General features: G+C 52.3%; 8 protein-coding genes and 3 non-coding genes across 11 annotated transcripts; 6 read left to right on the plus strand and 5 right to left on the minus strand.

Moving 5' to 3' along the window:
• Nucleotides 1-3,113: 3,113 nt before the first annotated feature.
• On the plus strand, nt 3,114-3,968 carry COL26b_013986 (uncharacterized protein; the record flags this gene model as incomplete). The annotated part of the gene is made up of 1 exon (XM_053186569.1): nt 3,114-3,968. The coding sequence occupies one exon, from the start codon at nt 3,114-3,116 to the stop codon at nt 3,966-3,968; it is 855 nt and encodes a 284-aa protein (XP_053029479.1).
• Nucleotides 3,969-5,624: 1,656 nt separating this feature from the next.
• COL26b_013987 (uncharacterized protein) lies at nt 5,625-6,132 on the minus strand (the record flags this gene model as incomplete). Its single annotated transcript, XM_053186570.1, has 2 exons — nt 5,625-5,953; nt 6,060-6,132. The coding sequence occupies 2 exons, from the start codon at nt 6,130-6,132 to the stop codon at nt 5,625-5,627; spliced, it is 402 nt and encodes a 133-aa protein (XP_053029480.1).
• Nucleotides 6,133-6,625: 493 nt separating this feature from the next.
• Nucleotides 6,626-6,708, minus strand: COL26b_013988. Its single transcript has one exon. It is a non-coding gene; the product is annotated as a tRNA-Val (tRNA).
• A 1,070-nt stretch (nt 6,709-7,778) lies between these two features.
• Nucleotides 7,779-8,489, plus strand: COL26b_013989 (uncharacterized protein; the record flags this gene model as incomplete). Its single annotated transcript, XM_053186571.1, has 2 exons — nt 7,779-8,056; nt 8,180-8,489. The coding sequence occupies 2 exons, from the start codon at nt 7,779-7,781 to the stop codon at nt 8,487-8,489; spliced, it is 588 nt and encodes a 195-aa protein (XP_053029481.1).
• A 1,996-nt stretch (nt 8,490-10,485) lies between these two features.
• COL26b_013990 lies at nt 10,486-10,575 on the minus strand. The gene has a single exon. It is a non-coding gene; the product is annotated as a tRNA-Ala (tRNA).
• A 569-nt stretch (nt 10,576-11,144) lies between these two features.
• On the plus strand, nt 11,145-12,422 carry COL26b_013991 (uncharacterized protein; the record flags this gene model as incomplete). Its single annotated transcript, XM_053186572.1, has 2 exons — nt 11,145-11,818; nt 11,972-12,422. The coding sequence occupies 2 exons, from the start codon at nt 11,145-11,147 to the stop codon at nt 12,420-12,422; spliced, it is 1,125 nt and encodes a 374-aa protein (XP_053029482.1).
• A 905-nt stretch (nt 12,423-13,327) lies between these two features.
• Nucleotides 13,328-14,999, plus strand: COL26b_013992 (uncharacterized protein; the record flags this gene model as incomplete). Its single annotated transcript, XM_053186573.1, has 4 exons — nt 13,328-13,588; nt 13,649-13,700; nt 13,754-14,014; nt 14,062-14,999. The coding sequence occupies 4 exons, from the start codon at nt 13,328-13,330 to the stop codon at nt 14,997-14,999; spliced, it is 1,512 nt and encodes a 503-aa protein (XP_053029483.1).
• Nucleotides 15,000-15,601: 602 nt separating this feature from the next.
• Nucleotides 15,602-16,336, plus strand: COL26b_013993 (uncharacterized protein; the record flags this gene model as incomplete). Its single annotated transcript, XM_053186574.1, has 2 exons — nt 15,602-15,822; nt 15,844-16,336. 2 exons carry the CDS (start codon nt 15,602-15,604, stop codon nt 16,334-16,336), a joined length of 714 nt encoding a protein of 237 aa, XP_053029484.1.
• A 792-nt stretch (nt 16,337-17,128) lies between these two features.
• Nucleotides 17,129-19,306, minus strand: COL26b_013994 (uncharacterized protein; the record flags this gene model as incomplete). Its single annotated transcript, XM_053186575.1, has 3 exons — nt 17,129-17,801; nt 18,762-18,898; nt 19,034-19,306. 3 exons carry the CDS (start codon nt 19,304-19,306, stop codon nt 17,129-17,131), a joined length of 1,083 nt encoding a protein of 360 aa, XP_053029485.1.
• A 1,153-nt stretch (nt 19,307-20,459) lies between these two features.
• On the plus strand, nt 20,460-20,825 carry COL26b_013995 (uncharacterized protein; the record flags this gene model as incomplete). The annotated part of the gene is made up of 2 exons (XM_053186576.1): nt 20,460-20,472; nt 20,530-20,825. The coding sequence occupies 2 exons, from the start codon at nt 20,460-20,462 to the stop codon at nt 20,823-20,825; spliced, it is 309 nt and encodes a 102-aa protein (XP_053029486.1).
• Nucleotides 20,826-21,697: 872 nt separating this feature from the next.
• COL26b_013996 lies at nt 21,698-21,770 on the minus strand. The gene has a single exon. It is a non-coding gene; the product is annotated as a tRNA-Val (tRNA).
• Nucleotides 21,771-22,978: the final 1,208 nt, after the last annotated feature.

A 22,978-nucleotide genomic window follows, 5' to 3' on the forward strand; every position in this document is an offset into this window, starting at 1 on the left:
CTGATCACCTTAGCCTTTGAAGACCTGATCTACTACAAGCCTACGACCTACGATCCAGACCACGACCTCAGTGTACTGTTACTACGTGTCAATCCCCAGCTTCTGTTAGCAGACCCTACTGTCGGATAGCTGACCGTAACACTTTACACGCCTTTAGGCGTATACGCGCTGCTATATTTCATAGCTCTCAGCCGCCTGGCCTACAACCATTTCAGTATATCATCTTAGACCCCGCAGTCTCTAGCGGAATCCAGAACCACTAGCCGATTCCAAGAGACGTACAAGAACAGATGGCATCTTCTGGAAGATGCTCCATCATTGCTCCTATCCATCTTGCCGACAAACAGCACTGGGTGCTACTGAGGTTCGATCGACCCAACGACGTTGTCCACGTTTACGACTCCCTATCCCCGACCGGTATTGATGGCCAAGTTCGAGCCTTCATCCTTCTGCTCATCACTACGCTGGCGATGCACGATCCCGTCCCCACGATTCACAGCTGTCATTGTCCCCTGCAGGCCGCCGAAGAAGACAGCGGAATAGCGGTGATTGTCAATGCGTTGAACATCATGACTGGAAACGATCGTCTTGGAGTCGACAGCAACAAGAACCACACCCTTTAGCGAAAGGTGCTATGCCCGGTGCTGGATCCGACTGCAAAGAGGATATCAATGGACGATTGGATTCAATCCCATGCAAGCGTTGACACTATCAAGATGGAGCTGATACAGGTGAAGTCGCTTCTGAAAGCTCTATGCGAGCAGACGACCGCTCTGCCCGGCATCAGGAGCGACCAATTGGCGAACGAGTTCTATGCCCACAGAACGGCGCGAGAAGCCTTGAAAGTTTGCATACAAGTTGATCCATGCCTCATACGACGACTGGATGCATCAATCGAGCGGTGCTCGGAGTTCATCAACAACAGAGCAGGGCCTTGCGTATTCTTCGGTCGTGCCATATCTGTAATTGACGCTACCCTGGGCGAGATGGATGGCACTGGAAGCGACATTAATATGTTGTGGTAAAGCTAAGCGTGGCGCCATCGACCTGATTCACGGGAGCATTTACCAAACCTACGGCGTCGACTTCGTCGACCACCAACGGCGACAGAAAGGATCGGTATATGCTCTGGGCCTTGAAGGCTAAGCCTGATTGCATGTTTATCTTAGGATTCTAAAGTAACTGTTCGTTGACTAATATGTTATCCCCATATGACTAAATGCATTCGTTGTGAAGCTCAGCGGACTGGCAATAGTCTGAGGTTTACTTTCAGAGATTGAATATCTTGTTTATGTGCTAGCTGAGTTCCAAGATGAAGCAATATTACAATGTCAAGAGTTCTGTGAGGGATCGGCATAAAGCCGTCCGACGACGTTGCGTTCCAGCAGCCGATCCACCCCCTCCGCTAGCCTTTCAAATGGAACCTCTTCGAGAGCTGGCTGAACTTTATTATTAGCAACAAGTTCGAGAGATTTCTCCACCTCTTTCAGCGAAGACCCGGCAGATCCAATGAGCTTGACGCCCAAGGCAACGAACAAGTGCGTGTCGAGCACTGCTTGCTTCGAAGCAAGGCCAACAAGGATCACTTTCCCTCCAAGTTTGACTGCTTTGGCCGCCGCAGAAGTGGAAGACCCCGCACCAGCGAAGTCAAGCACAACATCAAATCGAACTCCGGGGAAGCTGTCAAAGGTCGTTCCCGAAGAATAAGCCCCCGCAAGTGCTGCCGCTGGAAACTTGCGGCGGTCTAGGTCGACGCAGAAAACACGAGCTCCCAAGCCAGCCGCAATCTGGACCGCCGAGAGGCCCAGACCGCCCAAACCTATGACGGCAACCTTGGATTCTGGGGAAATCTGGCCCTCAGCAACGACTGCATGGTATGCCGTCGCTACAGCATCGGTAGCCACCGCTGCTTGGGCAAACGATACGCCATCCGGGATCGGCAAGGTTCGGTCTTCAGAGAGCACTACGTACTCGGCGAACCCACCGTCCCGACCTATTCCGGGGCTGTCGACTACATCTCCAAGTTCAACAGGATGTTTTGGTGTGATGACTGAAACGACAGCGTCACCAACTTTGAACTTGGTGATATCAGCTCCGCAAGACACGACAAGTCCAGCGATCTCGTGTCCGAGAATGATGGGGCGTTTCCAGAAAAACGTGGTATCGATACCGGAAACGATATTGCAGTCGGTGTGGCATATGCCGCATGCCTTCACTTGGACCAAGACTTGGTTGTTCTGTAGAGTCGGCACAGGAACGTCGCAACGTTCGAGACCCTTTGAAGGGGTTGAGAAATGGTAAGCCTTCATGATTTTAGGGGTTTTGTACATGGGTAATTCTTGAGCAAAGACTATCGTGGCCCAGTCAATGTCTTCGATTTCAGTGTGACCGATGAAGGAAGTATGATGAAACAAGACTAAGAATTGAGGAGAATTCACTCGTAATTAAATAGAAAAATAGGAATCACTCAAGGCAAAGACACCAACCTTTCGGAACTCACTTCTATTGGGAATTTCATCGACTAAGCCCGGGTCAGAAGAAGTTTGTCAATCCAAGGCATTTGATCGCCACCGGGTAAATCATCGTCCCGCCTCTAATTTTCGACTCAAACCTAAAATTTCATGAAGGTTGAGATATTTGAATTAAATGAGGTAGAGATTGCGCACCTAATGTTTATTTTCATTCGTGGTGGTTGCCAAATGATTACTGATTACACCTCTGCCGCACGCATTGCCGAGGTGCGGCCACCCCTGAAGCCAAAAGCATCATAATCAAGCTTTGTCATCATGGCTTGAGAGATCAGACCCCGAATCATCGACGATGTTCAGTCTGACATCTGGTAGCATACAGGACGGCTTCGATCGAATTGAGCTGGAGCTGGAGTGGGCTGAAGTCATGCCGTCGGGACAACTGAAAGGCCCAGATGTTGTTTCTGGGCCAAGATTAAGTTGCGCCTCCCATCGTGATTGCGTATATAATAAGGTCAGAATTTCCTTGAACAGCAAATTATTCTCCTAATCTGCATCCCGAGTTGACAGGCCATAATATATATTTCCCCCACCAACAATCAGCCCATTGAGTCAAAACTCCAATTCTTTTTTCCATCATCCGCAATGTCCACTCTTCAGATCGCCGAGACACAGTTTGTTACCGTCAACGGAATAAGAGTCGCTTTCAGACGCTTCGGAAAGCAGTCCCAGGTTCCATTATTGTACATCAACCACCTTCGCGGGTCGATGGACACACTTGACGCCCTACTGTTCAACGCCATTGCGAAGAAGCGAGAGGTCATCGTCTACGACAGCTTCGGTATCGGCCATAGTGATGGACAAGTCCCCGAGTCTACAGCTGCCATGGCTGCGATTGCGGCCGGCTTCGTGGTTGCCATTGGCGTCGAGAAGGCCGACGTAATTGGGTTTTCGATGGGAGGCGGCGTAGCCCAGATCCTGGCTTGGGACTATCCTCACCTGGTGCGAAAGTTGGTTCTAGCCGGCACCCAATCTGCCATTGGCGAGGGCGTAGTACTGCCTCCCAAAGAGGTACTGGAAAGCGCGGGAGCAAACAATGACGAGCCTCCTACGTTGGAGGACATGCTGCGCCTCTTCTTTTTCCCATCGGATTCCAGCTTGGCGATCGGTCGTCAGTGGTGGAACCGTATTCACGAGCGTCAAGTAACAGGAGAAGAGCGAAAAGGGTTTCTTGTTGGCCCTGGCGCTCGATCCCAGCTGACGGCGATCTTCTCGTTCAGTCTCAACTCGAGCAACTTCGACCGTCTCAAGGACATCAAGGCGCCTACTCTAGTCACCAATGGCCACAATGACATTATGTCGCCTACGCCAAACAGCTTTTCTCTCCAGCAGAACCTTCCAAACGCGCAGCTCATCATTTACCCCGATGCTGGTCATGGTCACCTGTTCCAGGTCCCAGAGCTGTACGCGAAGCACTTGGACTTATTCCTTGGGCATTGATAATCCTCAAGATTCGTCAGCTTGAACGGGTGTTTTTGTCACATGTATTCGTCACTCAGTGTAGTCATTGAAATTGAAGTCTACTCCGACAATGATTGTTTTTTGTCTTCGCGCCGTTGTAAAATCTGGGAACTCTCGAGTGACTGTCGATCTGGCCGCTTTTCCGTCTGCCCAGCTCTCGGTCAGCGACGTTGGAAACCCCTTCACTGCAAATCGCATAAAGCTGAGTGAAGCACCATCATCATACGCGCAAATATCCGGGAAGTCGTGTCCGTCTGTAGATTTAAGGATCTTTCAAATCCACAAAATCATCGGCATCAAACGTCTGAGGTGAAAGTTGAGTGATGGCCCTTCGCGCAGGGATCTGCCGCAGTATGCCTTGAAAACGGTTCCTTCCAGACTTGGGATGCATGTAAAGTGGCGACGGGCGAACGTTGACGCGCCTTCTTTCAATGTCTGTGACATCCATGCGCGGCTCTTCAAAGGGCTGTTCCCAGAATTGGTTCGCTTGCCAGTCGGCATTCTGCCATTGCCGCCCAGCTAAGTCTAAAATGGCCATTACTAGAGGCGTAGTATGCACAGTCATCGCTGGCTTGGATAGTGTAACGAACAAGCATATTGCAATGATGCTTGTCGCATAGTGGCGTTGTCCGGGGGCGCCACTTTCTTTATATTGACTTGTTCATTTTGATGGTCTCCTGGGTTCAATTCTCCCCGGCGGGCTCGTGTTGTAGTCGTTGCCCAAGTTGATTCTGTATTTTCGGCTCGGTTTCCATAAACCCCATATCTTTCGGCCGCATTCATTGTGTCTGTCCTGAAAGGAATGATGACGGACATGCCATGATATCGGGGGAAGGTCTGCATGATAGCAGTGTGTGGGAGGCAAGTGGCTCTCCGTCACTTTGTCGGTGACAACCTGCGCTTGTTGTTGGATACACTGGAGTGATCGAGGGGCCTGCGGTCGTCTTCTTATTATTTTGGGATCTTTTATCTGTGTTAGGTCATGATCGAAGAGTCAGATATCGTTGCGTGGAAGGCAGAGCATGACGAAGAGAGGTTAATGGCTGGGTGCGGATGATGGGAGAGCGAGGCGTCTTCTTGAGACCCTCGCTCGACGAGGAGACGGTAGTCCTCGCCTGTGGGTATCATGAGCATTGAAAAGGGACTGCAAAAGTGAATATGTATCCGACGTTGACGCGTGTCTACTCACCGTCGCGAAGAAAGTGCTGTCGATGATTGACTTCGGGCGGTGTTGCCGGGCGAAAATGACAAGACAGCGGAGGGCACATCACAGAATTTGGAGGACATGAATTCAAAATGCGGGGACAAAGCATTCAAAACTTCGATGACGGACCATGCCAGTGAAAGGTAAATGAAAACAGGCAGCAAGGCTTTGTACGTAGAAAAGGAAGGGACGCACCGTTTTCGTTTTCATTGATGAGATTATGCCGTTCTTGATTTTCTTCCAGCTACGAGAAGTGCAAGTACGTAAAGCAGTCTGGTAGAAAAGACCCTTCAACATAACATCTCTATCAGGTCGACCCTATCCATCTCCAGTCCCCAAGCTAGGAAGGCGCGGTTGAATACCATCTCAAACTTTCCCGGCAGTCCCGGCTCTGCATCCAACCGCGATCCCGGAGGTGTTCTTAGGCTCGGTCAGTACATGGCGCCTCCAGTCTGCTCCTGCTGGGCCTCGATGACGTCGTCCTCCTCAAGGTCAAGGCTGCGGGGGGTGTCGTCCTCCACCAGTCGAGTGCCGTCGAAGATGAATCTAACGGACTTGGGGTCCTTTCCTTGTCTCTCACAGAACGCTGCCATGACTTTCTGCATCCGAGTGTCCCGTTTAATCTTGAACAGGATAGTGTGACCAGTAGTGTCGACAATCTTTACGTTTATGGCCGCGTTGTTGGGAGTCTCAGCAGCACCATGAGGAGCCGCATCCTCGGGGGCAGGGGCCTGGGGAACGGGAGCGTGGGGAGGAACGTCTGTGGGACGGGAGTTGAATTAGCAACTGTTACTGACAGAGGGCAATCAAGGTAGGTCTATGTCGTGGGGTGCTTGGAAGAAAGGAGGTAAAAGAGGCCGACAGACCGTTGGCGCCAGACGGGCCGGGAGGAGGCGGCTGCTCGTTGCCATCACGGGCGCTCTCCTGCTTGGGTTCCATCTCGATAGTTGTCGGAGGTTTTGGGTAATACCGGACGTCGACACTTGGATTTGGTGGTGTTGTAGTTGGCAGAGCTCGTTGGTGTCGGTTGAGATGTGGAGGTGAAGACGAATTTTGTTGTGGGTTGACTCGGTTGTTGATGGGCGGTCGAGAGGTTGGTGGGCTGTGTGGCAGCTCGAGGGCAAACGTGAATGAAAGGGAAGGCACGAGATTTGCGCAGCCTAGGGCGTACCTGCTGTTTCCAGACCAACTTCTCACTGGTGAAAGGCTGCTGGTGCCTTCCAGTTGGCCGCACTTTTCGTGAGTCGCCTGGCAGCCTAGCTAAGACCATGCAATCCATAATTCAAAGTCCTAACATAGCAGAGCATGCTACTCAACTGCACCTTAATCGCCCGTGTAAAACAGCTAATGGCCATGCACACTGCAAAATGTGAGGTTATTGACATTTGACTTATGCTCTCTGAAGTTAAGGAAAGGTGCAAAAATCAAAACGTGATCGATGCAGGGATCGAACCTGCGATCCTCTGCGGAATACGCTTGTAAAGCAGATGCCTTAAACCACTGGGCCAATCGACCGTATAAGATGATCAATTCCATTGTGGGTGTCCACTTGTTGACTTGTGGATCATCCATGCACGCTACGGCGAGAATGGCCAGACCAGAGACCTGGGAATAGCTGATGATATTGGAGGTCTTGCCGAGATGTAGTGCTTATTCTATTTCGAATGAAGCTGTAAAAAAGACAGCTAGATTTATATAGTAGTTATTTACAGCATTTAATCACCTAGTAAATATAAATTGGACGAATGCAAATTGGAACGAAGAGTTATTATGAAAGACAAATTTAATTGCTGCAACCAATGGTTCTTGCAACATTCCGTCTTGCTCAGAGTCTGAATTGAATCTGAAGGACAACAAAATTGAGGTTTGAGGTTCTTCTTGCTCGGTTCTTCTTGCTCTTCATGGTGCCAGCGGTAGACCGAAATGTCTATGGTTTTGCTGACCATTGAACTGAGACCCCAGGCACATCCTTTTGCACCCAGCCAACAATGAAAAGAAACCAAAGTCGCCAGCCTGGCCATTTCAGTCCTGTTTGCGCCCAAACTTGCCGTCATTGTCGCCAGTTCTCTGACATTTTGTCTTTTTGCCACAATACCCAGTCAGCTTCCAGCCCCGGAACAAACGCTTTGGTCACCGTTTGTTGAGTTTCGGAATCTCCCACTCCACTCCACACGGAAAACGTCTTGGATATCCTGTACACAGTCAAAATCGCAGCATTTAACTTCTCGAAAACTGGCCAGCTGACTGTTTGCTGACCTCGGTTTACTACAGCAATTCTCAGCTACCAGTGAGTTGTTTTCCATCCTGCCAACATTCAGTCTTCGCTTAGAGACTGATATCTTCTGGTGCCCAAGATCTGCTCGACGCGAACTCGGTGCCATTCAACGCTTCCGATGACCAAGTTAGCGCCCGTTCATGACCATGATGAATGAGAACGCGCATATCAGATACCAATGAGACACTCGATTCCTTGTGTACTGGGTGATCAGCGCGTCGAATGGCGTGATCCCTCTGTCGCCGACAATGATGGAAACCCGCTCCAGCCGACGACGACCGGGCACGTCACAATCTCAACGAGGTTGGCAATGGCGCGTCGCATCGCGCACTTCGGGCAGCCTACTCCAAACATCATCTTTGGGTTACTGAAGTCCGTCATCCGAATCAGGACTTCATTCTACGAACAGTACCATTCTCTTCAGACGTCTCAGCTGGATCCTGTCCTCGAGAGAAGCAACGCGTGCCACAAGATTTTCATCTATGCCCTTTCCATAGTTTGCAATGTTCTGAGAGGCCAAAATCGGGAGCGCTGTCAAAGCCTCGAGGACGACGAGCCTCTCGAAGGAGTCCAAAACCTCGAGACCATGTTCGGCAATATGTTCTCAGCTCTATCGTCTCATTCAAATGGTTCGGCATGAGACCATGAGCCACAAGAGGGGTCGTCAATGCATGTCCCTGCCCAGAGGCAGGCTCGGAAGAAATGCAAAAGGATGAGAAAGTCGGCGAAGGGAAAGAAGGGAAAGAAACACAACGTCTCGAGAGCCCTCAAGACTGGCCCTTTCAACCGCGTGTCCCTTACTGACTGCGATATTGATTCCTTCGGAAGCTGCTCCATGGCTACACACGCTCTGGCTCAGGAGTGGTCTTCACTGAGAACGTACATACAGGACATCTGGCAAGAGGTCGCCTACGAGGGGTTCAATAGCGTCGTCGCAGCAGCGCAATCGAACATGGCGGTTTCCATGATCCAGCAAGCCCAACTGGCTATTTTCGCCGAGTTCCCCAACCGTGACGGGTAAGCAAACTTACTCCGCACTTTCCGGGCTGAACCGAAGGAAAACACCCGCTCTTGAGGATGCAACTGGTATGCAGTCTTTCTGGTGGTCACTCTCTATGGTCCCAACAAAGCGTATTGGGGAAGAGTGTCAGGCTGGATGGACATGGCCGAGCAGTCTATGGTTCATGCATTCTATGACTTGTTAGATTTCATCGCCGACTACCGTCAAACTCGGAACGGGAAGCCCACCAAGGCGATGCAAATGGGGATCCGTGATTGGGAACCGAGATTGGATCTACAACAAGCCACAAAAGCCCAAAGATTAGCGTGGCGCCGTCAACACACGATCGAGTGGCTGTATGATCTAGTAAACTTCTATGCGCTTCCAGCCTTTGAAATTCGAGTGTCCATAGACGGCCAGCTGGCTTTGGAAGATCTTGATTGGTCTCCTAGCGGTGTTGATGGATAGCAGAAAAGTCTTATTAGACTAAACTTTGCAAGCTTTCTCACTGGCCTCGTCATGAATAAGTCGTGGACCCCGCATGAGAGGAAGATTCTTCCACACCATGTGTTCCAGCTGCAATGCATTGTCGACTCCTTCACAGTCTCTTGTGGTTGGTCTATGCACCATCTCAAAGGCCATGTGTTGGAGCCCCCGCGTTCTTTTACAATTGGACCGAGGAAATCAGAGCGTTTGTGTATGGCGACAAAGCTAGCCATCGTCCAGGATACATAATTACAAGGGGCAGGTGCGCTGAAGCAGCTTCTTCGGAAAAAGCATCAAGCTAGCCAGGGGCTCGACGATTACAATTTCACGAATGAAATGATCAAAGATCTGGAATCAGAGCTCTCCCAGTGGCTTACCCCAACAAGCTCACAGAAGCCTGTGACTTCGCCTCGCAAGCTTCCACCACTGATTGCAGAGGCCTTTTGCAGCACTCACCTTGGCTTTGCGGTAACAGCTTGATCGAAGGTCTGAATATGGCGTTTTGTACAGGCATGATCATCTGGAAATCCATCCCGGAGCCCAAGATGCTCACACTCTTCCATAATTAATTGGTTGAAGAGGGACTGTTGGAAGGGATTGAGATTCTTGGCAAGATTAAGTTTTACTTTCTTGAGTCAATCCGATTAGACGGATACCCAGTTTCCTAAGGGCTGCATCCCTGAACTTTTCAAACAGGCCAGCGAATTTGCAACGGAGATCGTTGCCAGTCGAGCCAAACCCTTGAGTCACTGACGGAACTTGAAAGGAGAAATCCTTCAGAACGTCAGGCTAGATGTACACGCCTATCCGCAGGCCAAAATAACACACCCAGGAACTTTGAGTCTGGCAGATTTACCGAGGACGGGTATGATCAGTTCAGTTCATGTCGTGTTTTCAGACATGGAGAAAGGGCTGGGCTCAATGAAGAATCCACTTTATACCCACGTCTACGACAACCAGAGTGGTTTGTTCAAGTCTGAGCGTGTGGGCCTAACTTGGGGTGGTCTATGTGGAAGCAGTCGGGGTTGTTGGCGGGGGATTGCGGACTCTCTTCGGGGTCGAACCTGTCTGTTTCTGATAACAGCATCTGGAAGGAGCTGGATACCGACTCGAAAAGGCTCAGCGAGACGCATGAGTGTACAACGAAGGACGACAGATCTTCCGTCACGTGTACATCCTGATCTGGTTATCGCACACTTTGGATGGGAATGAAAATGACACTGCACGAAAAAAAATTGGAACCAAGAAGCCATTGTCCAGGGTGCTAGGTTGACCATCGTGACAGGCTGTGGAAGCTGAAAGCCGGAGTTCGTAAGATAGTTCGTAATCGAAGGCAATGAGAATTTGAGGCTGTGCAGCACGCCCAGAAGACGATGGTCCCATTGCATTCAACTTAGTAGGGCTGAGATACAGATACAGGGCGATTATCCCAAGGTAGAAAATCAGGTGTGAGGTCTGGTATGCTACATAAAACGAAAGGAGCCAAAAAGAAAAAAGAAGGCGGGGGTTGGAAAAAAAAGCATAAAAATAATGGACGAACTGGGGTTTGAACCCAGGACCCTCCGCAAGCAAGGTAGATGTATCATGCGAAGCGGACATTCTACCACTGAACTATTCGCCCTTTGTTCTGGTTGATGAGTGCCGCGGAAGATGGAAGCCATCAATGGGATGGCCAGCACTGCGTCAGGACGAGGGCAGGGAGTCTGACCTTCCAAATCGTGGTGTTATCACTAGCCAGTCCGCCAGAAGGGCAGGCGGGCGGCTTCCGTAAAAGCTGGTGTGGATGGGCTGCCCACCACACCCCTTCCTGCCTGATCCGCAGTCCTGACTTTGCTGACGACACCTCAAACGAACGAAGGAGCTTTTGTTTGGAATGGAAAGTTCAGATGACGGAGCACGAAGTCGCTGCTGCAGCTGGAGCCACAAGTGTCGTTACCCAGGGAGATAGCCCGATATGTATGGAAGGAGCTGCTCAGCTTTGGGGCAAACACTCTTGCACTCGTCCTGCCTCAGCCAGCATGTGAAGTCAACCACCAGCCTCACCTCCACTGACCTACCCTCACCTCACGTCAACGTTCTCTCGCCATTCGAACTTCACTCCTAAAACATTTCTCTCGACGCAACCCATCACAACAGGTCACCAAGTATCTCTCCATTCATCCTCACCGATCCCATTTATCCGAAATCGCAATGTCGTCGCAAGCCCCCAACCGCAACTTATGGGATGCTTTCTCGGGCATGCCAACCGAAATGCAAATTGCAATCCTGCAACACCTACCAAAGAGGAGACTGGTTCTCTCAGCCCAGCTCAACAACAGATGTTTCGATCTCGCTATTGAAGTGAGATGGAAAGAAGCCGAGCTGTCTGCACTCATGCGGGTGCCGTCTCGCAACGGCAGAAGACAAACGTATGCCAACCACGTTAGAACTCTCCGCGTTAGACAGATATCCTCAGAGACTTTGCCAAGAGTGTTGGCTCTTAGCTTCCCCAAGCTTCGATCCCTGAAGAATGTTAATGTCACTCGGTGCGACGCAGCTGCTTTGGATCTCCTTCGCCACTTCGCCCAGCTCTACAGAATTCTCGACTTGGAGATGTTATCCTCCCAGCGGGTCCCTGAAACTTTCATCGGGCAGGTTTGCAACTTCAGCCATCTGAAACGGCTTGATATCGACTTCGCCTTGGGTTCCTCTCTCGACCTCAAGCCTAAAAACGCCATCTCATGGCCAAACTTGGAGCACGCTTTGGTGCGATTTGGCAGCGGCAGGCCTCCTGAAAGCCTGGTTCAGGATTTCCGAAAATGCCCCTCCCTTGAGAAATTCGAACTCAAAACGGAGCAGCTTCCTAGATTGATGCTTCTCGGGCCGTCGGTTGCTAGCGGCGCGGCCGGTTTTGAAGCACTTCGGCACCTTGACATTCGCATCAGCCACCACACTGTCATTCAGGAAATCTCACGGCTGACTGACCTGACTAGCCTGAAAATAGATTTAGGCGACACTGTTAATTTCCCTCCCACCAGTTGCTCCCAACTCGCGAAGCTTCGGGACTTGGAGAGTCTTTCTCTGACCAGCACGAGACAACCCAACCTACACCCTCTTTTCGACCGGGAAGTTGAGCAATCTGATATTCTTGACTTGATTCGTCACCTCGGCAAGCTGGATTACTTCAGCTGGAATCTCGAAAGTGTTGTCGACACCCATGGACTTATCGAGGGGATTGCGCGCCTTCAGACGAATTTGCAGAAGACTTATCTCGGTTTCGCCGTGCACATTCCTGATGTTTTCGAGCTTAAAGACGTTACGATGAAAACTCAGAAAAGTCTCCGGGTCCTTCGTGTACGGAATACGCTGTTCGACACATATCTTCCTGACCACGAGGCGACGGACGTGGCTGCTCGAACAGTCAAGACTTTGTTCCCATCACTCAAGGTTTTCGAAGTGGAGGCGGAAGGCTCCATAGAAGACTGGTGAAGCCTTTGACTACAATTTTCAACAGCTAGCATGACAGTGGACTGCTCTGGGTTTAGGCTTGCAAACACGAAGGATGGTCTTGTCTGGCGGATATTTGTAGGGCTCTGCTTGGTCACGAGAGGCCTGAGTCTGATCTCGAGAATCACGGAAACACTTGGAAACCCCTGGCGGTAGGCATACCTTCTCGCCTGTGTAATTTACGCCCAAAAGATTGGGGAAATGGTGGTCTACACCAGCGGTTACAGGACGGTATGCAGCTTCGCAACCAAGGAGACGGTCTTAGGAAAAGACTAGCGTAATATGCATCGAAAGGGAGATAGGACTCAGCGACTTCAATGCACAGCAATGACGGCCATGTGAACAGGTTTATGGCAAAGGTTCATCTCGCGTGACGTTGGGTTAATGCCTCGTTTCAAATTAAGAAAACCGCAGATGGTTTGTGCTCCCATATCCATTGCAATGCCATAGGAGGAAGTTTTCAGCTCTTCCTTCGGCAACCAACGCCGATATCTTTGCCCAGCCTAGACTATCTGAACCATACAACCCTTGGTGGAGGTCACACGCGGGGCAGCAAAATCCCCGCATTCTGGACATCCCCAAGGAAGACATTCATCCATCACCTTGGCAAATCCACTTTCGTCCCCAATCCCAGGGAATCTAAACCATCTAGCCCAATCGACTTATCTTGCCAAGTCGCCAAGCGACCAGGTCTTCATGAAATCGCCGGTTAAGGAAACCCGAATGACTTGAGTGAATTGAGGTTGTTGTTGCCGGCTGTGAACCTCTTTAGATGAACGAACCCTCCAATGTAGCCCGGCAAGTTCCTAGCTGCTGGAAATTTCCCAACAACATTTGCTCGGTATTAGGATACAAAAGCCTTCTACGTGTCATCTTTGAGCCTGAGTATGACCGACAGCACCAAGGCCCCCGATGTCAAGGATACGATGCCGCCATCTCCGCGGGCAGATCCGCCCAAAGGGTTTACGGCCGGAGATGTAATCAAGCCCGATGACGAACTCGACGAAGATGAGGAACTGGCCGTGGCGCTACAGAATCACGTGCCTGATACCGCAGAGGAGAAGCGTCTCGTCCGGAAGATAGACTTCGTGCTGCTTCCATGCCTTTGGTGGATGTACGTGCTAGCCTACCTCGATCGGGGGAACATTGTAAGAAGGCATCCCGTGCAGTCATGGTTCATTATGGAGAGATGCTGACATGATTTTGAGGCCAATGCGAATGCTGCCGGTATGAGCGATGACCTTCAAATGGCCGATAATGGTGGGTTATTTGCATGCTTGAGAATCTTGCGGCAAACTGACGCTTCGTTGCAGACTACTCCCTGCTGGTCTACCTTTTCTTTGTAGGGTACTTTCTCTGCGAGGTCCCTTCAAACATGATCATGAACAAATGTCGGCCTTCTCTCTACCTTCCCACCATTGTCTGGGTCTGGGGTTGTGTCGTTATTGGTCTATCGCAGACAAAGAGTTACAACGGCTTTTTAGCCGGTCGTTTCTTCTTGGGTTGCATTGAGGCTGGTCTGTTCCCAGGTGCCATCTTTCTCCTGACCTGCTGGTACACGAAGAAAGAGATCGGTGCGTTCTCCGAGACAAATTGGAAGCCATTGCTTACAAGACCACAGGCAAACGGTTCTGTATCTTCTACACGTCTGGCTGCATTGCCCCAGCCCTTGGTGGTATCATGGCTGGCGCCATCATCAAAGGTCTCGAAGGAACGCGCGGAATCCCTGGATGGCGCTGGCTTCTCATCATCGAAGGAGTTCTCACCGTCGCTTGCGGGTTCGGGCTCTATTTTATTCTCCCCGACTATCCTCAAAATGCGCGATACTTCTCGTCGGAAGAGCGTCGCCTCGCCAGGATCCGGATTCTAGTCGACCGGCAACTGAGCGTCCACGCCACGACTCGCCGGATGACCTCATGGGAAGCGTTCAAGTCGGTGGTATGCGATGGCAAGACGTGGTTCTTCCTCGTGTCATACAGCATCATCATTATCGGCATGTCCATCTCGTACTTTGTCCCGACCATCCTCAAGGCGATGGGCTACACCAATGTAACGGCTCAGTGGATGACGGTTCCGATCTGGGTCACGGGTGCGGTGTGCCAGCTAGCGTTGTCGTGGACCTCAGACAAAACCCAGGACCGTCGATGGCACAGTGTCGGCCTGTTTGGACTCGCGGTCGTCGCTTGCCTCGTTTCGGCAGTCGTCAAATCCGCCATCGCCAAATACGTCATGATGTGTCTGCTCGTGGCGGGGCTGTACACGGGTCTGCCGCTGATGCTCAACTGGACGAGCGAGTCGATTCCGTTTCCGGACCAGAAGAGGTCGGTGGCGATCGCGATGGTCAACTCGTTTGGACACCTTGCCATCATCTACGGGAGCTATCTGTGGCCCAGCACGGGTGCGCCACAGCACTTGGTCGGGTTCTCGACTTTGACTGCCACCTGCGGACTGGGGGCCTTGCTTGCCATCGCGGCTCCTTGGGTGTTCAGGCTTCTTCCGAAACAGCCAGTGACGAAGGTCGAGCGCGAAATCATGGCCCTGAATGAGCATGGCTCTTGACTTGTCACGTTCGCAGAATTCCGCAGACGGCTGGAAGGTTTGCCAACCGGGGTTTCCTGTTTGCTAGAATTGGAAAGGAAGAAACGTGGTGCCAAGGCAGCTTCAGGAAGGCCAAAATGGGCGATGGCTTTCGAGGAGCACTTGCGGTGGCCACGATACGTTACCTTAGTTATTCTTGCCTGCCTTATTAGAAATTTAAACGCTCTCTCGAGCTTTACGCGCAGGCGTCACTGCCACTGCATGCTCCAGCCTGTCGTTCTTTCTCAAGTCAGTTTGGAAGCAGCCCAGCCTCAAACTTGCCTCCTTCACATCAACAGCAAGCACGAAACAACTGCGCCTACCTCAGCCAATTGACCCGACGAGTCTGCCACATTTCCCATGACACGTCCCTGTCTCGACTCTCCCCCCCTCCTCCGGCCTTTTTCCTCCGACATCATCACTGCAATATCAACATCGGACGCAAACATAATCCATCCCATTCCGCATTGCATACGTATCAAAGCCGTTTTCGCAACTCCATTCGTACTTCACTGAGACCGAACTACGGTCGGATTACTTCCTCGACACAACCACTCCATCCATACCACCCCATTTCTCCCAATATGCGCTGCGTTTCTTCCGACAACGGAGCTCCCAGCTCGAGCTCTGGGGAGCCGACAGCACTCGAACTGTTCAACAACAAATATCCCACCTCGGGTTCTCAGAAGTCGACGAGATCCGCACCTACTAACAACAGTGCTCCCAGATTGGGCTCTCGGAAGTCGACGAGGCCTAAAGTTCTCAACGATATCCATCCTAGGTCGGGCTCTCAAGGGTCAATGAGGTCTGTACCTGACACCAACAGACCCCCAAAGTCAGGCTCTCTTGAGCCGACAATAGCCAACGTTCCCGGCACCCAATGTATTCGCCGTCTCAATGTGCAAGAGGACCCCCTACTCCGCGACCTCTACGCCTGGGGCACCCGGATTGACAACTGGATCAGGACCATAACTCCCCATCCACCGTCTATGGATGACGACGTCGATGCCATCATCCCAGCTCCTCCCCGTCTGCCTTCTGCGGGTGATGACGTCGATGCCATTACTCCAGCCTCTCCCCTTTCGCATTCCCAGGGTTCAGACGCATCATCCAGCGAGACGAAGATTACTGACCCCAATGCAAGCAAGAAGCCTTCTCTTCCCGAGTCTTCTTTACCGAAAGATGCAAGCGACAGTGAAAAGAAGCAGAAGCCTGGCAACACCAACACTTCGGGTGCCACACAGCCTAAGGTGGAAACTACCAATGATGTACATCCCCCAAACGAACCCGCGGATGTCGAGAAGCGCAAGAATCTGTAGCGCAGAATCTTGGCGGTCCTGAAAGGACACGTGAAAGAGGCTGATGGTCAGTTTGTTTCTCACCTTTGACTTACAGCCAGCGTTTCTGACAACATTTCTGCAGAAGCTTCCATCCGTTCCAACTTTATTTCTGCGAAAGTCCCGAGCGTTGATCCCAAACCATCCAAACTCAAGACCTTTCTCAAACTATTCAGCAAAACAAAAGAACCAATCCCAACCGAGAACCTCCTAATGCCAAGAGAAACCGGCATCAATTCCCAATCAGCCCAGGACGATGATAGGGATGAGACACGCGCCACAAAAGGAGGGAAAAGTCAGCGAAGGCTGTTCAAAAGACGGAAGGAATGGTATAAGTCCAGTTGCAGGACGATATGAGTTCATCTACAGATGAGAGTCTTCATATCTGCGGCGATGTGTTGATCCTGCGCTACTGCTGGTGCTCGTTGAATGCATCAAAAACAGCGACGGTAACGATGCTCGGGGTTGGATGAATGTTTGGTCTCAGCGACTCCTTGCGTCATTGTCTATTGGTATATTTCAAATGAAGCGTTTTGTGTCCGTACCCTTTCTTGTCCTTGCTGCCGCTGGTGATTGCCTGAAAAATGAGATCTTCAAAAGCAGCATTTACTTTGGCATCTGGCCCTGTCGTGCTACACCCCCAATATGACCGTCCCGAAACACGGGAAGTGACCGCTTAACCTAAAACTGCTGAACAAATGGTATCGATTGCGGAACTTCATTACTGGTAACATGATGCCTCATGAAATGCTTCATCTGTTGGTTCGTGTGCCATCAAGAACCAACCCTGTCGCTCAAACGCTCCCTTTCAATTGACAAGAAGTGGAGGTCATCCTCGAGCTTGGAAAGGTCCTCCCTTGCACGCTCCAGTGTTGCCAACGTCTCGTCCACGGCGGCCTGGGCCACCCTGAGCTCTCTTTCACCCACCCTTCTGGTATCCTGTAGCCGTTCTGTTTGATGTGCTGCCGAGCCCATCTTGACCCTGACGGCCCTCTTCAGGGCGTCGAAGAGCATGCCGGGTTGAAGACCCATGTCTGTCTCCTCCGGCGGCTGAGACGGCGATGCCAGGGCTCGACCCATGTCGTTGGCGCTGTGGTCGTCGTGCGCGTGAAGTACGGCGGGGTATCTGGCAACGAGATCGTCAAGGCCTGCGAGGAAACCCTGAAATTGCTCCATCTGGGCGGCGACGGCGTCCCCCGATGAGAGACTCTCGAGTTTGGCGCGGCCGGCCTCCAGGTGTCGTTGCTCCTGAGCATACTCGTGCTGGCGGAGCTTGACCGTTGTCCGCTGTATGTCGACCCTGTAGCCCAGCTTCTCGATATCGCCCTCGAGGTCGGCCATCATGCTCTCCCGTTTCCTCTTGTGGCGCTCTACTACCGTGATGCCTTCTGTGTCGTCGGTCATGGGGGTCGTGCTGCTCTCGCTCCTCCGCGGCGGGTCCGGGGGCCTGGTGCGGTGTTCTGGTGGGTTGTTTGTTCTTGATGTAGTCCCCGGCCATGGCCTTTGCGGGGCCGACGCGGGAACGTGGGATTCGGGGCGGAAATTGTTCCAGGATGATGAGGATGATGTGGTGGTGGTGGTAGTAGTAGCGGTGGTCTGCGTTCTTTGGGGCGGTTCGGTCATGGCGCGAATTCCCGAGGTATCGGCCTTGAGTGACGGTGTTGGGAGTGGCCTTTGCCGTGGTGATGCCCCGGCCCTGGTGTTTGGTTCTGGGTCGTCGGTGGTCCTGGTGGGCCTAGACCGTGGCGATTCCTCTGCTCTGGCGTGGGCGACCGAGTTGCCAGAGGTCCTTGCTGTCGTGGGAGACCGGGCTCTTGGCGGCGGCGCGGCCATGAGGTTGGTGTCTCGACGGTTCGTCTCTCGATGGTTGGTCGCTCTGACCGGTGTGCCAGTTTTCGTTTCTGGAATCTGGACTACAATCTCGCTTGCCGGGCTGCTGTGACGTTGACCGGCAGATGATGACGGTCCCTGTGAGTATTGCGGTTGACGCGAGTATTCCCGTTGATGTGAAAGCTGGGACTGCCGTGATGGTTGCGGTTGATGTGGATTTTGTGATTGACGGGAGTGTTGGGGCAAGGCCCAGGCCGGCGTTTGTGATGGCAGGCCGTGTATTGGCGATGAGCGGGCGGGAGTACCATCTTCATCCCTTGGCTGGAAAAGTGTCAGCGGTGATTCTGAGATGTTTGGTCCCGGCGACGCACCCCTAGACTCATCCGACGATCTCCATCGTCGAATGTTGACGGGCCGGCGTCATAGTAGTCACTCCGGCTGCCGACCGCGGCTTTGCGCGCCAGGAGTTGGAGGGCGGTGGAGGACCATTGTAATGAAGGCCCTGTGCGTGGGTTGGAAGACGGGGCGGTAGTGATGGAGGTCGAGGCGGAGGTTGAGGCGGGGGATGATGCCGTACTTGGGTGGTAAGATGAGGCATCGGCGGAGAGGTCCGGACTCGGTCCGGGTGGATAGGGGCGGGTGTAGTCGGGGGTTTCCGACACCCTGTCCAGACGCCTCATTGCCTGGTTCGCCGCCGGCGAGGGTGAGTACTGGCTGTAGACGTCGGAATGCCCTCGTATTTGCGCTTCCTGTGCAGCATGTCAATGACGGTTGTCGTTGGACAGTTCACTCGGAAACGGGAGAAGTTGAAGCGGAGCAGTGAGAGTTTGGCGTGTCTTCGGAACGGACCTGTCTATCAAGAACGCGCATGACATCAACATCACTCAAGTGATCGCGACGGATGCCCCTATTGCGGGTGCGATTGGCCAGACGGGCCGTGACTTCGTTTGACAGCAGGATGCGGGCTTGCTCGAGGTTGACGAGGCGGCAGAGCATGCACAGGTGTTTGCGCAGGTTGTTGCTCCACGAGCGCGGCGACAGCTCGGGGCCGAGGATGTCCTCGAGGCGGGAGATGCGCCACGTTGATAGGACTTTTTCGGCCTGCGCCTCGGTGAGGTTCATCGCGACGCAATGGTGCGCGCACGCGCGCGAACTCAATTAAGGTTGTCGATGGAGTTGTGCGGCGGCGGCGATTGATGAGATGCGACGTCGAGGGCGGTGGACGGGCGGGTGGGTGAGCGAGCGAGTGACGTGGAGTGAGTGAGTGGGTGGCTCAGTGAGGGTGGATTCAGCTGGCACACCGCGACGAGGCGAGGGCGGGATGGACACTGGAGCCCATCACACTGCAGTGGGGACAGTTCAGTGGTGGTCTAAGGCACAGCACTGGAGGTGCCCAAGCGGTGCCCCGGGGAAGACGGGAGCCCGTCCGGGAACAGGCCGTCGGATTAACTCATCTACGGGGGTTGTTCCGAGATTGGCGGTTGACGGGATGGAGTGGAGGTGACTATTTGTTTGTTTGTTGGTTGGGGATCCCTCCCGAATGAGCCACCGCAGATTGAAAACAAGGGAAGTGCATTGCCTTTTTGGAGGTCGACATCACGTGATATCGTGTCTGATTCACATTAAGCTTTTCTTTCGCTCCACAGCCGTATTTAGCAATGTTGCACCCAGAGTCACTAGTCCTGGTCAAATGTAAAATTCCATGCCGACCGGTGGTCCCGCAGAACCCCGAATTCTGAGACCGGACACAACACTACAACTGATGACAACTTTTGAGGGGGGAGTCCTTAGTTGCTCACTTCAAGCAATGTAGAAGTCATCACTTTGACCATTAATCCGACTTGTGCCCTCCGGTGCCTGGCCATTGACAAGCATCGCATTCCCAGATGAGTCCATACCCTTCGTGAAATCCTAGGCTGCCTTCCGGGTGGCGTCCCGATGCAGGGCCCACATCTGCGGCGGCCGAGCCGGGACGCCAGTGCGGGTCGGCCACGGCGGTGGGGCAACAAATCGGAGGAAGGCGCCATGAGTGCAGCATTTCAGCTGTGCCTGCCTGGTGAATTTGGACGCGACTGCACCGCGATCGATGAGCACGCAAAACAGTCACTCACCTAGAAGGTGCACCTGCGTTCCATCCGTGGCAGTCGGCGGGCGACGCAGAAACATGCTCCCCGCCAACAACACCTCCAATCTCCCGGTCCATCACGAATAAATCTCGCCATTCGGCCCTGGAAAATACGTCACTGCAAGCAATCGTAGGATTAGCATCACCATCATGATGCCTTACAGTATGCTCTCCCCCCACAAATTTCTCATTCTTTGCAGTCGACTGACACGACAGACAGCCAGACTGCAGCCAAGAATCATCTACCACACCGCCGGTTTCCACGTCCTCAACACCGACGGCGACGTCAAGAGACAATCCAGACTCGCTGTCCAAGACCTTCGGCACCTCTTTCCCAACTCTTCCGTCACCGTTGAGACTGTCTGGCACGGCGACACTGCACATACCGTCATCGATATTCAAGGCGGTTTCATCGACAGCGACAAGTATGCCACGGCGTTCGAGATCATGAAGGACCTTTTCATGGGCTACTCCATTTCTACGTCGACCACCGAGCTGCCAATTCTTGTCGAGTAAAGGTGCGACGGCTCCCGCTGGCTTCCATCAGATTGTGCGGGGCGAAGGGCGACGGAGACAAGCAAGCACCGTCATGGGCATAAAGGGCCTGGAATTTGGCAAGACCGAGGATATACAACAAGGATAATGAGGGATGGGTTAACAAGCATTGCTTCTGGGCGCGACGAGCGCCTTTCAGAGCATTGACGTGAAACACGGATGGGATTTAGCCACCCGTACAAGACGTCGAATATATCACAAGAAAGTAATCTGTTCCACCCCTCCCCAGCGGTCTCTGCATGCCTTACCTGATGAAGATGACGTGCGAGTCAAGGATCCCGATGTGACGTGATCCATTATGCAGTTTCATCGCTGTCTGGCCAAAGCCCTCGGGGCTGCATTTCCTTGGGGTAACCCCCTATAGTTAGTGAATCACAAAGACAAGCAATCATTTGCATACCAACCACTCCGTTATCCTCTCGCAGCTGACTTTGCCGAAATTCGCAGGCGATGTCTTCTAACCCAGACTTGCTTTCGATAAGGACAGAAAATCTCAACCGGTCCGGCTGACTAAAAGAAATCAAGTCTAGGATCGCCCCAATTGTCTGTTTACGAGAACAATGTTCTCGGACTCAGCGTGACCGTCTGCCGGGACTGCGCCGGTGATGGCGACGGGAAGAAAGGAGAAACTGCTATCCATCGGCAAGAACATTCAACGGCTAGATGGCGGTGCAGCAGGGAGCGCATTCATCAGCAATAAAGTGCAGCCAATGTCTCAAAAGCGATGTTTGGCCTCTCAAAATCTATCCAAAAGTACTGCAAAGCCTTGGTGAGTGATAGGACCCAGAAATCAATTACAGTCAAACGGAAGGATAGCCCACAAAACAAAAAGTTGATCCGACCCGGGATTGAACCGGGGACCTTCAGTGTGTGAGACTGACGTGATAACCACTACACCACCAGACCAGTTGCTGGTGTTGGCAAACAGGAGACAGTGAGAGGATCTTGAGGGCTAGGCTGTGGCTGCCGTTGCCTTGTGTGGAATCGCAAGTACTTAAGTGCCCTCAGGCGGGCAATACAAAGGGGGACTGCACGTTTGGGAAGGGGCGTAATGATACCCTTCGTGAGGCACGAGCCAGATGTTCCAGTAAATCCGAATGGAAAAGGCCTACCAGTCATAGAAGTGTTGAATTTCACGATGATTCAAGACCCGACGATTGCAACTATAGACTTGGCTTGGCGAACCTCTTCTGTGTTGTGACTTCCTTGAAGGTAGACGAGGTTGTCACGATAATGCTCATTCCCCACTCGGGACTATCATCCTGCCTTGGAAGCCTAGCCCTACAATCCTACAGAGACCCTGTCACTGAAGTCCAAAGTACTACACTCCGTGCTATCGTGTCAACGCAGTCGAATTTGTCTGAGCCGAGGCTTCCTTCTCCAGCTTTGCCTTTCGCATTGCTTGCCTCACCTCTCTCTTGGTCTGTTGAACCATCCTTTCAAACTTCAAGTCTCGCTCAATTCTGGACCTGACCTCTCTCAGAAATCTCAAATCGTCTTCCTCGAATGCGAGCCCTTTTGCTCGTCGACTTCCAAGGCTTTCACGAGTGTGCGGACGTATCGGTAATCGGATCTCCCAAACGCAGACAGCTTCTTCCGTCTTAGTCGGGGGTCTCGTGGGGGTCCTTTGATCACAACAGTTGAAACTTCCCAGCAAGTGGGTATGGTTGGTGTTTGAGAAAAACACGTTGTGAGATGGGCAGGAGAGCTATTGGGTGGCTCATTGTCGGGCACGTCTGACAGTGGAGTTTGTAATTCCTCCCTTTGAACACCATCTTCAGGTGTAATTGCCGAAAGCCGTGGGCTGCTCGATAAGTTTGGAACCATCGTCAACCCAAGTAATTGTTGGCCGGTGCAAACGCAGGCTCCGTGACGCCACCCGAAAGGACTGTGTGATTCATGTGAGTGAAAGAGTCGCATGTATACGTTGGAATATCGTACCTAAACTTGAGTAAGAGGGAACATCGAAGACTATGTTTGCGCGCTTATGAGCCCGACAGCGGGAATGAAGGCAATGCCAAATAAAAGTTGGAGGTTCTCCCACTTATCGTTGGAGTCGCTCCCAATGTTTTGTAATGAAGCTGCCGAGGCTCTCAAAGCCTCCCCGGCAAGGT

Source organism: Colletotrichum chrysophilum (genome assembly GCF_026319265.1).
Source record: "Colletotrichum chrysophilum strain AFK26 chromosome Unknown scaffold_277, whole genome shotgun sequence".
Taxonomy (NCBI): Eukaryota; Fungi; Ascomycota; class Sordariomycetes; order Glomerellales; family Glomerellaceae; genus Colletotrichum; species Colletotrichum chrysophilum.